This window comes from Aplidium turbinatum, chromosome 10, assembly GCF_918807975.1.
Source record: "Aplidium turbinatum chromosome 10, kaAplTurb1.1, whole genome shotgun sequence".
Taxonomy (NCBI): domain Eukaryota; kingdom Metazoa; phylum Chordata; class Ascidiacea; order Aplousobranchia; family Polyclinidae; genus Aplidium; species Aplidium turbinatum.
Window position 1 is genome coordinate 20704035 of NC_137481.1, and position 13135 is coordinate 20717169.

The following is a 13135-nucleotide window of genomic DNA, read 5'->3' on the forward strand; positions in this document are numbered from 1 at the left end:
AGCACCGTTAAACATAGAAAGTACGTCGCTCAATGAATGAATAGTCTATAAGGTCTTTCATAATCAAACTTTGTTTTAAAATAAATTTTTAATTTTATTTTTTCCCTTTATTCTTTGGTATTAGCCTAATGTTTACAGATATTTCAATTCAAACTGCAGATTATGGAATAAAGCTTCTTTTCATTCAAAGAAATTCATTTCAAATACGCTTTAAGCTTATAAGCTATAGCCTACACCAGCAATCTAAGCATTTTTAACAACACACATGTTATGCCACAGACGCTACAAGTAAATAATCTTTAACCTACAGTACCATCTGTATTTATCTTTGGGTTAATGAGCTGGTTTAGCTTATTGCAGAAACAATGCACTGAATTTGGCTACAAAGGCAATTGAAAAAGTTTTTGCAACTTTTTCAAATTAAACAGTGTAGAAAGCTTCTCTTCCTACCATACCGCAAAGCTACTGATGCTATACGCTAATTATCTCTATTTTGAGATTTGAACAAATTTGAGATGGGTGGAACAATCCACCCTTTCCTTCGTTCCACCCTTGCCGCGAGAAATAACCACCCTCAATAATTTCCAACTCAACCTTTCCACCCTCCTTGTTAACAACGTGTGTATTTCCACAGTTTAGGGTGGATTAAATTCTAGATGGTGGAAATATCCAACATTCTTTTCGCTTTCCACCCTTGCCGCGAGAGATTTCCACCCATGGAAATTTCCATCCCAAGGTTTCCACCCTTTTGATTAACAGTGTAGATGCACGGGAAAGGAGAAGCCTTTATTGATGTTCGAGATAATGTTGAAAGCTTTTGTGGAAGACTAACTTTGTAGGGAAGAAAAGTTCAAACTGAAAACTCAGAAAATTATCTACCATTTAACAATGAAAAATAAGGAAAAATTGTATCAATTTTCCTCAACTGGAATTAGATATATGTTAACATTTAATCAGTAAAATAGATTTTCAATTTATATGATAAGGCAACAATAGTTCGCAACAATGCTTCTCGGATTATTATTATTATTTATCCTTTCAATACTCATGCAGAAAGCATTAACGCTGATGAATAATGTAAAAATGCGCTGATTTAGCTTATCTTTGAATTGCAGTTATTATCATTATCAACGTCGCTTCTTGTTCGGGTCAATGGTGATATTTCCAAGTTTAGGTGCAGAAACTCTTGTTTTGACAAAGCGAGCATTTGTCTATCTAAGAATATCAAAAAACAGAGTCGGCAAAGTCTAAAACATGATTTTATTGTTAGTATTTTATTGTTTTTGTTCAAAAGTCTCACAACCTGCATCTATTGTTTTGGTTAGACATTATCACCAATCACCATTCGTTTCCATAGCGAATTAAGGCTGAAGATACAGTAGTTGACAATAGATTGTACAGTACATTATTGTACATAGATTGTGATCTATTTATTTTTATTGCTTATGGTACTTGAATTCATTCCTTTTCTATTTCCAGAACTGATGAGGAGAAATGGGAAGAGCTTGATTCAAAGAACAGAAGAAGATCGGAGACTATCATCAACTCCTTTCAGAAAGAAGATAAGAATGATGAAGAGTATGGTTATGGGAGGTTTGTCTTGGACTAAACTTGTTGTGAAAAACTGAAAACCTCGTCTCCCAATGCAATGTTTTCAAGATTTTTGTTTTGATTTGATGTGCAAATAATGTTTGAAATTTTCGTTGATTTACCGTGAAACCATATTTTCAGAAATAAGAGACATTATCTCATTTCAAAAATATTTTTTCTCACAGTTTAGATAGAGTGCGTCTCTGTCATCAAATACAGAATAGCAAAGAACAAGCAGATGGTCCTCATCGACCAACAGCAAGAAGATCAGCAGTAGTGGCTTCATTGCCTGGTAAAAGTTGTTCAGACTATTCACTATATTCATATGTCATCGATTGCATCAATGTACTCTACAATATAGTACGTTAGGTTTGTGTCTAGATCTACAGTCAGTTTAAAATGTTTGCAATACAGAACAAAGTCTACTTTCAGTATACGATTAATTTCTATCGAGCGTTTTAGGTCCTAGTTCCATCTTTATTTCACATATTCTTTACCTTGCTTTTATAATATAACTTGTTATTATAAATAAGAATTTGAAACTCTTTGTACCAGTTGGACATGATTCAGTTCAATTTTTAACTGCAAACAAGTGTAGAGAAAGTAATGCCTTGAGAATGTGCTGTATGTCTAACCGCTTTTGTAAAGCATCGTTGTTTTTATTGCTGCATTCACTCTTGAAACTTTTTGGTTTCAATATTTTTCCTCTCCAGATTCCGATCTCTCAGTATTGTCAGACACAATTGCCAGTTTACAGCGGACACAACCTCTTCCATCCCGTAAGTGTGTTGTCATTTTAGCTAAAGTTTGTTAAATTACGTTTGTGATTTTCAGTTTTCAAAGTTTTAGATGTAAACTATTCTACCTGGTCGTATTTAAAAGTTTGTATGTAGTTTAAATTACAACGACAGGTAAATTTCAGCTAAAAGTTGAGTTTTCAATTCACTTTATGTTTATATGTTTTATCAGCAGAAAGTGATGGTATTAACATCTGTCTGTCTATTACTTGTAGTGCTCTATAAAATTGCATTAATTTAGTAATTTTTTTTTGAACGTTGAATTGAATTAATTATTTTTTTCAAGTTTACTGTAGCTATCAAGTTTCCATTTATCCCAAGAGCTAAAACTTTCAAATCAATAGTGATAACTAGAGGATGGATGTATATAACGGGAAACAATGTAGAATTAACCGAGTGAAATTCAGTTTAAATTGGAAAGTTAATCAACTTTGGTGTTAAAAAGGTGGTAAAAATAAGGTTTTGGCTGATTTGACTTTGACATTGAAATTTTTTTTACATTGTCATTTGTAAGCACAAAGGTCAATTTCATAGTTCAAATGAGCAGCTTTAGCTATTCTAACATAACTTTTTTTAAGCTTATAAGTATAGTTTAGTTTTTATAAAATACTGCTTTGGAAAATATTTAAATAGAATGAGGAAGAATGAAAAACTCTGCCAATGAAATATGAACATCACCTGATTCAATAGTAATAATGTCTTATGTTTACCCTGCATATATTATATCTTTTACAGAGCATAAACGATCTAAATGGAATTTTCCCAAACTTTCTTTCGGGGTAAGATCATCTTTTTTAAAGTGCCGTCCAACTTTTTTGTCTTAAAATTCTTGGAAGGTAGTTAAAATATTTTTTAATTCCTTAAATATATCATTAATGCGTCAGATGTTTAAGGTAAAAACTCTATTTAAATTGGTTTCATTACGTTACAAACAATGTGTATCAATGCAAGCGCACGTGCTAACGGCACCACTGCAATTGCCATTTTGGTATATTGTAGGAATTTAAATTGAATAACACAAACACTCACGGATGAATTTTTACACAACGTAGCGTTTTTGGCTTGTGTACAGGTTTAGGATAAAGGGGCCTTTTAGCATGATGTCAGAACTTTTCAAACAACTATTGGCCTATACAGTTACAGTCAAACTTGCCAAAAACGTCTGTTTGTTCAGAGCAAAGACAAGGAGAGATCTCGTGAGCGGAAACTAGAAGATGTTCTGGAAAATTGGACGTCTAGCAAAATAGATGAAGCTTTGGATACAAAATTGCAAGAACTAAAGAGCTGCAAAGTGAGAAGTTCGTATAACAATAACATTTCAATTGGTTTCAACAGTAAAAAAAGGTAAAGGTAAGTCCCATACTTGAATCGAAGCATCGGAGATGAGAAGATATGGTTCTCATTATACTTAGCCTTCAGCACTAACGAGAGTAGGGTGGCCAGTTCATTTTTCTCGGCCGCCTTTCCTTCAGCAACTATGTCCTATAAAGCAATAGCCTACCAAGTATTTACATTCTTGCCGAACGTTCTACGCAGTTTTTCAATCGATTCAAGTGTTTCTTAATGCAAAAGCGAAATTAAAATCTATTTAAATCTCATAATCTTTTCATTATTCGTCATTGAGTGTATCCTTGAGGACGGGAAGATAAATGAAAGTCATCAACAAAATAATAAAATGGACGTTAAAACTGAGTAAATCTGTAGTCAGTGATTAATTTTACCAGGGCGATCAAAATTGGGGGCACCAAAGGACATCGTCAGGATCCCCGGTAGACACAGACGGAAACACAAAGGAGAGGAAGCGGCACAATGCCGTATGGGAGCTCTTCACTTCAGAGAGAACTTATCTTATTGATCACTTGCTTGTTTTACGTCAGGTAAAAATTGTAGAGTAATGTTTAACAAACTGCATTTACAAAACAAACGTAGTAATAGTGAAACACTAAGGCTGAAACGACAATTGTCAAGGGAAAAGCGGCAGTTGGAGGGTTTTAGGGCTTTCGGAATCAGGAATTGCTGCTTCAAAAATTTTGAAGTTTAAGTGGGGAGAGTTGTTGGTTGAAATTCACAAATCTAGAAGTTAGAAACAAGCCCTGTTTGTCGCTTCATTCTCTTCATATTCGACTGGCGATAAAGATGTTGTGAAGACCATAATAACAAGGCTTTAGGTCTAATTGTTTAAACTTAGTGCTGTTCAAACAATCATTTTTGTCAGGTTTTGATACAAATTAGAATGAAATACCATCGAGTTTTGTTATTTTTTGCACTTATTTGTGAGAGACTGGTATTTCATAACAATGTAGCCTACTCAGATGAGCGCCAGTAAGACTACACTAAAACTGTCTTCTGCTGAGCATGTCACGTGGATACAGCGCTATACTAAATACATGGTTTATGATTGCAGGTGTTCATGGAACCACTGCAAGACTTGCAGTGTGACGGTTTCTTGCTATCTGTCGATGTTAGGTCTTTATTTGGAAACTTGGAAGAATTGTGTGAGGTCTGTTGATGCTCGTTGTTAATTCACCATCACCAAATTGACTATATATATTTCCTAGCTAGGTTTAAGCCCCATAATAAATAATTTCGGATTAAGCAAAAGTATAGAAGCAAATTGCCATACCCACTTTGGCCATGTTTTGATGAAACATTTCGTTGAAACGAGCTCTAGGACTGTTCGAGAGTGTCGTAACCGATCTTGTTATTGTCTTTGGGTAAGGCAATCTCACTACTCGATAACATAACCAACCAAAAACATTATTCATCGAGTGTAGGCTATTTTTGCATGATTATTAATTACGAAGGTTTGCATGATAAAATTTCTGCGAAATTTTTCCAATAACTACTTTGATACTGGTTTTATACAAATATGTCCAAACTCTTTGTTTCTTCAGGTGAGCATGAATTTCTGTCATGCTTTACTGAAGGTAGGTGGAGATAATAGACCAAGCCAGTTTGGGTCTGCCGATGCCATTGACACCGCGTTTGAAACGGTGAGTCAAGCCTGGTGGTCTTTTTGTCTACGATTCTAACGTCTGTTTAGTTACATGTTTCTAAATAATACTGTATATTCTAATGTTTTTAACGATATTTGTAAAGCTTTCAACTGGCAGCTAAATATTTAGGAATCAATCTCAAGCATTTTAAGTTTTTCAAAAAAAAAAACATCAATAAACTTGCAGTGTTCTTTAGAGTATTAACAATTTTGTTTTCTTTGCTTGAAAGAAGTCCATAAACAGACGTAGCTGAGCAACACCACAACATTTAACATTATGACGAACAAAAATAAACTATGACATTCTTATACAACGAAATATTTTCTTTTGGATTTGATAAGGGCTACACTATATGTGTAGTCGAAAACGTTCGCTTTAGTCTATTTTTTATTGTTACACGTTGTGCTGTTGCTCAGTTAATGGTTGAAAAAAGTAACCTCTCTACCCACGTTGTACTATGAAAGAAGTTCACATGCGAATCCATTATAATTTAAAATAAATAAATAAATTTAAGATTTAGAAATTGATGTAAGACCGATGAGAAGAAACATTTTTTTACATTTTTACCCTCTTTCGGATCACACCCCAGCGTACAGAGCAAGCATCATCTGAACCTTTCATGTTTAAAGACAAGGTTCACTGATCATCCAGCAAATCAATCCGTTTTACATTTATTCAACATTTGCAGAAGTTGAATTAATGTGAAAGGGAATAATTTGCTGAGTTGGGCTGTTTACGCCGGCAGTATATTGCATGTAGGCCTATACATGTTGCCACAATGCAAATAATTGTTTTTGTTTACAATGTTCATGTTCTTTTTATTATGCTAGAGTAGATAGCTTACGAACATTCAACAACACGATTATCAAATTTTCAACATGACAAATCAGTTAGGCAGCCAAAAACTCTCTGGGACACTTCAAGACACCGAAAATTCTTTGCAAAATTTGCAAGCATCGTTTCTAGTTCATCAAGGGCGCATCGGCAATGACACATATAGATAGCCTACAACCACGATAGCGTACACAACTCACAAGCAATGGAAAGAAATGTTACATTACAACGTTGATATTTTTTCTTAGTCAAATGTAACTACTCCCCTCATTATATTTCTAACAGTTTGGAAGCATAATGTGTCCACCATACCAACGCTATTTCAGCGGGTACCGAACATCACTAAGCGACAGAGAAGATCTTAAATCAAACGAAGATTACATCTTATTTTTGGGAGTGAGTTAAGCCAATGAACATTTTTTGGAGTGCGTTAATAAGGTTCCCTACTAAACCGTATCGTATATTTGGTGTTGATGATGATTTGATATTTTGTATTATGTATAAGTATAATTATCTACAGTACTTTCTAAGCAATTTTTACGACTTTTTAGTGGTGCGAGCGCAACCCGCGTTGCCAGAGATTGAAACTGAGTGATTTTCTCGTCGCCCCAATGCAGCACCTCACTAAATTTCCTCTTCTTCTGCGAAACATCGCGAAGTACACGGATGACAAAAGCCAAACTAAGTCCATTGAAGAGACACTACTGGAAGTTCAAGATTCTTTAAGTGCGATATAAATAAGATATGTTGAATTTGCGTCACTTTTACGTCACGCAACGTTATTTAGATAAACTCGAATGCATGTTCAAAGTTGGCTTGCTTCATTCTGTAGCTTTATTGTTTTACGAAAAACTCTTAATTTGTCAAAACTGACTGATTGTATGTGGACCAGGAAACATTGGAATTTAACATGTTTAGTTGCTTTATAGCAGCATGATTATGTGTACTGCCATGCTATAGCCTACAACTAGTCATTACCTGATCTAGCCCCCTGAAGAAGTCAGTCGTGTTTAGAGTTGTAAATGCAAAAAAAACGAACCGTTTTTTTTTAAAAAAAACGTGTTTTTTTTCAAAAAAAACTTGGGCCAAAAAAAACACGCGTTTTTTGTTTTTTTTCATATTTTTCTGGAAAAGTTGCAAATTTTTTACAATTTGCAGCTTAGTTTCATTATAGTGCTCTTGAAAAACATTAAACTAGTAAAATTGGTTTTATTGGTGTGCTGAAATTCCAAAGTGTGTGTGCTTGGCAGCAGCATATGTTTTTTGCATAGCCCTATAGCCTACGTTGTTTCACTTTCTTTTTCATTCTCAGGCATGTTTATGGCAGTAGACCTGACAAACATTGAATTAATGCAATTTGATACATGACATAATGTAGATGAGTTAATTTATTTTTCCTTTTATGGAAGTGCCCTTTATGGAAGGTAGCCTACGATGTTAGTATACCGGTAGGCCTACTGGTTATTTTTGTACACACTCAATGGGTTGACAAAATTTTGGCAAAAACAAGATGGCAGTATTCAGAACACACATTCCCTTGTTTGTGGTAATTTACTAATGCAAGCTATTGCTAATAGCTTGTTTAAACATGTTTTTTAACTGATAGCTTAACAACGATGTATATGCTTTATAAATGTTGAAACAGAAGTATTCTTTTCGTGTGTTGTAAGGTCTTAGACCCTTTGTTATTGATGCTTCCTGCAGATCATTTGTGACATAATGCAAGAGATCTTATCACTGATATTTTTAGCTGTCAAAAGTAAGTGAATTTGTCAGAAAAGGTTTAGGTTAATGTTTCTTTCAAATGCCCACCACCCATGTCAACTATTGCTAGTAACTACCAACCATGAATGAAGAAAGTTTCCCTTTAAAGTGGAGTTTTTCAGCATTGCTCAGTGTTCACATAGTGAATAAATGCTTCATAATACTTTTCCTGACAAGAATAAAGTTTTACCCATATTAGGCTACCGCAATGCAGGACAAAGATACAAAACAAACATCAAAGATGAAAACTTAATTTATTTGGGAACTACGCTGGAGTAAAAAGGAGTGAGAATTGACCTCTTGTCGTTACGCACCAATAAAACCATGATGCGCAACTTTAATTTTTTTCTATTGGGCAGAGGAAAGATTGATGAAAAGTTTGGCAAAAACAGAAAAGTGATAAAGTCTCAAAGTCCTGAAAACTACAGTGGTTCAATTTGGATGGATAAGTGCAACCATACTTCTTTTAAACATGTCTATGACAGCACAATGGTGTGATTAAGGGAAAACAAACATGACTATGACATCACAAAGGAGTATTGAACCTCTTCAGGGAAAATAAAAAACATCAAAATGTTTCCATCTTTTACTACATTTAAATGTGATTTGGGCTACAAGTTGGGGCTTTAGCACTACACTGCTTTTGCCAAACTTTTCATCAATCTTTCCTCTACCCGATTAAAAAAATTTTTTTTTTAAAGTTACGCATCATGGTTTTATTGGTGCGTAACGACAAGAGGTTAATTTCTTTTTATCTCAAAAAGTAGTCGCCAAAACTTGTTTTAATGTTCATAAACAGATAGCCCACCCCAGAAAACATGGGGTAGAGGTAAAAATTGTCCAAATATGTTGAGCGGTTCTTGAGATATTGCCATTTTTCTATTGCTCCTTATCTATGAAGCCACCTAGTGGCTAAGGTTACTACACTTATAACTCGAGAACCGCTTGTGTGATTTTCATCAAGTTTGCACCAAATGCACATCAACTGGAACAACCTCTTGGCGTTGTACTGGAAAAGGTGTGGAGTGCTGGTCAAAAGTGCCTTTGTTAAGTAGAAAAACAGGACACTGACCACCTGGTCTTAACATGCCCATTAACCAAAATCCCAGGTGGCTTCGAAACTGTACACGAGTGTGGTACTGCATTTAACAACTGGCTCGACCAAATTCCAGACAATACTTGAGATGTGCCAACCATAGGACACTGTTACTACTATTTGAGACAGTGAGAAATCTTTATGGCTCGTGTGTTGAGACTTGGGATCTACAAAATTGCAATGAAAAAATAGGCCTATACCAGACATATAGTCTGATTTAAAGTAAGTTATACGAGTTATGAGACTGCTTCTTTGTTGAAAGAGACGCTATTGCAATGAGTTTACCCTAATTGCTGCATATTGTGACATTTAATGTCAAAATAGATAAAAAAAACAAAAAAAAACGAATAAAAAACAAAAAAAACGAGCTCGTTTTTTTTAAAAACAAAAAAAAACGTTTTTTTACATCTCTAGTCGTGTATGATTAACGAAACGTCAAAATAAATGCGGGGAACCACCTGAAACACCTTGTGATAGTTTAGCTAAGCGTACAGTTGTACACCAGTGAAAAAAACAGTAAAAAAACGTATGTATCATCTTGCTGTATTCCCAGCCAGCAAATCAGTCCTTTTTACATTGATTCAACGTCTGCAAACGTTGAATCAATGTAAAAAGGACTGATTTGCTGGCTAGGTTTAGGCCTACGTAGCCTACATCACATTTTTGATTGTTGATCTTTTTTTGATCTTCTAGAGGAGCTCGAAGGGAAGGTATCGTGGCTGTCTCACTTTCAGTTTCTCCAGGATCTGCAAGGATCTATCTCTTGGCCTCCTGTCTATGAACTTGATAATAAGACTGTGCTTCCCGAGGTAATAGAAAATATATTTAACTCACATCAATACAAATCGTGACTACTCAATCTAAACAAGATAGGATGAAAGAACGGCGAATATATGTTGTTGCTTTTTACGAAACTTTTGCTTTCAGGCTTTGCGACAGACTTTAACTATACAGCCTTGCAAAAACTTGATAGCTAATCCCAAACGGCAACTAGTGATGGAAGGAGCCCTAGCAGTTGTTGGTGAGTAAATGCTGAATATGGATTACATCGTCATCGCTCAGGTTTTCTAAATTTGCAAAATTGTGGAAATATGAAAACGTTGTTGACTATTTTTCAAATGATCTCCATGTTTTATGTTTTCCGTCACTTCGCCGTTTGTCACGAAGAATTTTCAATATTCGTTTGTTTTAAAAATTATTTAACTTTATAAATCGTGCAAACGTTGCTGTACACTTCACATCTCATAGCATCGACAGGCTCTACCAGCCCTGGAAGTTGGTTTACTGTATCATTGGCCATACCATTGTCTACTAAATAATAAATAAATCTACTTTATCAACCTTTCGTTTCAGAAAATGGCAAACCCTCCGAAATTTATGCATTCCTCTTTGATGACATGCTTCTACTTACAAGACCTAAAAAGGGCAAAAGGGTAATAAGTTTGAATTCAACGCGAACGTTTTTATTATTGAAAAATGTAGCCTACCTTGTCTTTGCGGCAAACAAGTCACTAACTGTAGTTTTTACAAACGCAAAAGCGTGGTTTTACATGACTATGGCCTGTGTTATATTTACGTAGCCTACTTAGAAAATTATTTTGAAGCTTTACAATGAACTCGTTTAAAAAAATTCTTTGTTTATTTAATTTTAATAAAACAGAATATTGTTCGTAGCCTATTAACTTACTCCAGAATGAAAACATCACAAACTGCGATGCAAAATTGTTGCAATTAAATGTTATAAATGACTTTTTTGGCCGTTCCATACATTTTCATAGCGTATATGCAAGTGATCTTTATCAATGATACTTGTTTTCGTTTGTAGAAATCATCTGAAATTCCGCCTAGTCTTAAACATCATGCTCTGCTGAAGGACGGCACGCTGCTTGCAGTCTATAGACAGCCCATAGCCCTTGACAGATTCATGCTTTACGACGTTGAAAGCGACCAAGCTTCCGCAATGGGCTTAAAAAAAGCTTTTGTGTTAGTTCAAGAAAATCGTTTCCAGCAAATGTGTTCCATTGTCATGCTTCAAGCTAACTCTGAAGACAATAAAGTGAGTGACAGCTGTTTTCTGGCTTTGTTCGATGCAGCACTTTATTCAAGAACAAATGAGTGCAACTTTGCCATCTGATCGGTGTTGACATCGGGTTTGGCGTGCTTTTGTATTACAGTCTGTCTATGTTAGGCTACATTACGTACATTTTGATGTAGCTGTAATCGGGTTAGGTCCGTTTTAATTATGGGATTTTAAGTTATACTATATATGAGTGAGTTTGTAGGTTGATGCTGTTTTCTAGGAGTCCATAAAACAATATGATTTTCGTACGGTACTTAATTAAAGGAGCTAGTAACACCAATAAATCTGACCAAAAAAAATTAAATGCCAGGTTACGTTTAAATTTGTTGTTATACCAGGCGCAAACTTATTCAAATAGAAAAAACTTTTCTGCTCATAAAATTTTTGCTAAAAGTATTTTCCATAGCCTAGTGACTGTGCTGCAGTTGATGCTTTACAAGTAACCTACTACAATCCAGTTGTTAAATATAACGTGAAGGGCTACTAGCTAGCCTATATGTGATTTCAATGAGAAGAAATAATGATTGCTTGTTGTGTAAGCTACGTTGTATCCCCTCTTCAGGATTAACCTAAAGCACAGTATTGTCACTATCAACGAACGTTGAGGTTGGGAACGAATCTTTTGTTTGAACTGCATCATTTTTTTTTTGCACTAGGCCAAACATCTCTTTTCTTATTTTCAATTTAGAAAGATTAGAGGTAGGCTAATGTCCTTGCATAATGTTTTATTTTAAAACGAACCTTGTTTGTGTGTACTGTACAGCCTATGTAGGCTACTCTCAGAGTAGGCTACTCTCAGATTTCGTAATTGATGTTAAGTAGTAGCCTACATTCAAAGTACGGTAGTGTTATTTTTGATTTTAAATTTCCAGAGAACGTGGTTGGATAGCCTTGCCTCTACTGCCGCCCAGTGGATGGAGAAAAATGTTTATAACATTCCATCTGACCAGGATTCTCTTCCACTTAAATCTCCCTTAAATATATCGTTTTCCACCACAGCCATTGACAATAAACAGCGCATAGCCCCATTGCATAAACTTCCTTCAACGAGATATCACACTGGGCTCTCTTCAAATGCAGTGCTAGAAGAAACAAGTGCGACCAGTGTAGAAAGCGGAAGCAGTCGTTCATCATCGGTCTTTGGAAGTAAAGAGGATGATGAAAGTGAAGACGAACAAAACGACTATTTGTGAATTAATTTATGTATTTAGTATTTTTTTCTTTTAAACTTTATGCGAAATAATGTTGTTTTATGTTTTTTATTGTTTTGTTTTATTATGTTGTTGTTTAATGTTGTTTTCATTAGATAAAAGTGATTTCATGGCGTTGTTCAAAAGACAAGTTGAGACTCCTGAGCAGCTAAGAAAATAAAGCTGATCCTTTCTTAATAAGGTCAGAGAAAATATTTCCTAAGTTTTTCCAGCGCTTTTACCCAAAACGTAGCCTATTCATCATCATGTGTCGTCTTCCAATCGAAGGTTGGGTCTCATTAGTTTTCACATGTCACATTCTTCCGCTACTCTTTTTGCTTTTCAGACGCTTGACAAGTCAGCCCATTGTTTTAAATCATCTTCCTAAATTCATCTCCTTCTTTCACTGCACCTTTTTCCTTCCACCGTGAACGTAGCTATAATAGCATATTGCATGCTATTATAGCAACGTCTACGCTTCTACCATACCTTAGTATTTATACAGCACCACATACACAGTACAAACAACACTCCTGGGCACTTCCAATGACGGTCGTAAAAAAAACGTTTTAGTCAGTCATACATAATAATGTTCAGTGCGAGTTTTGAATATTCAACGCTGTGGTGCAAAACGTTACTGTGCAAACGCCAATGAACTTTGGTAGCTTAAAAATCCCACAAATCCATTATTAAATGATTGGTGCGAAGGGTTTTACGAACAATCTTTTTCTTGAAAATAGTTGATGGAATTTGTATTTTTCTGGTAAACAGCTGTACGCGTGAGAAGC

At 35.1% G+C, this 13135-nt stretch overlaps 1 protein-coding gene across 1 annotated transcript in view; it reads left to right on the forward strand.

Annotated features, from left to right (window-relative positions):
- The window catches only part of LOC145778103 (pleckstrin homology domain-containing family G member 7-like), a 67690-nt gene extending 55218 nt beyond the window's left edge, over window positions 1-12472 (forward strand). The window contains exons 2-16 of the mRNA XM_082589517.1: window positions 1480-1593; window positions 1776-1882; window positions 2304-2369; window positions 3123-3166; window positions 3562-3678; window positions 4112-4264; window positions 4792-4887; window positions 5282-5380; window positions 6503-6613; window positions 6769-6943; window positions 9771-9886; window positions 10005-10098; window positions 10431-10510; window positions 10903-11133; window positions 12030-12472. Of these exons, the coding sequence (XP_082445643.1) occupies window positions 1480-1593; window positions 1776-1882; window positions 2304-2369; window positions 3123-3166; window positions 3562-3678; window positions 4112-4264; window positions 4792-4887; window positions 5282-5380; window positions 6503-6613; window positions 6769-6943; window positions 9771-9886; window positions 10005-10098; window positions 10431-10510; window positions 10903-11133; window positions 12030-12350 (1924 nt within the window). The 3' untranslated portion in view covers window positions 12351-12472. The remainder of the gene's footprint in view (window positions 1-1479; window positions 1594-1775; window positions 1883-2303; window positions 2370-3122; window positions 3167-3561; window positions 3679-4111; window positions 4265-4791; window positions 4888-5281; window positions 5381-6502; window positions 6614-6768; window positions 6944-9770; window positions 9887-10004; window positions 10099-10430; window positions 10511-10902; window positions 11134-12029) is intronic.
- The last annotated feature ends 663 nt before the right edge of the window (window positions 12473-13135 follow it).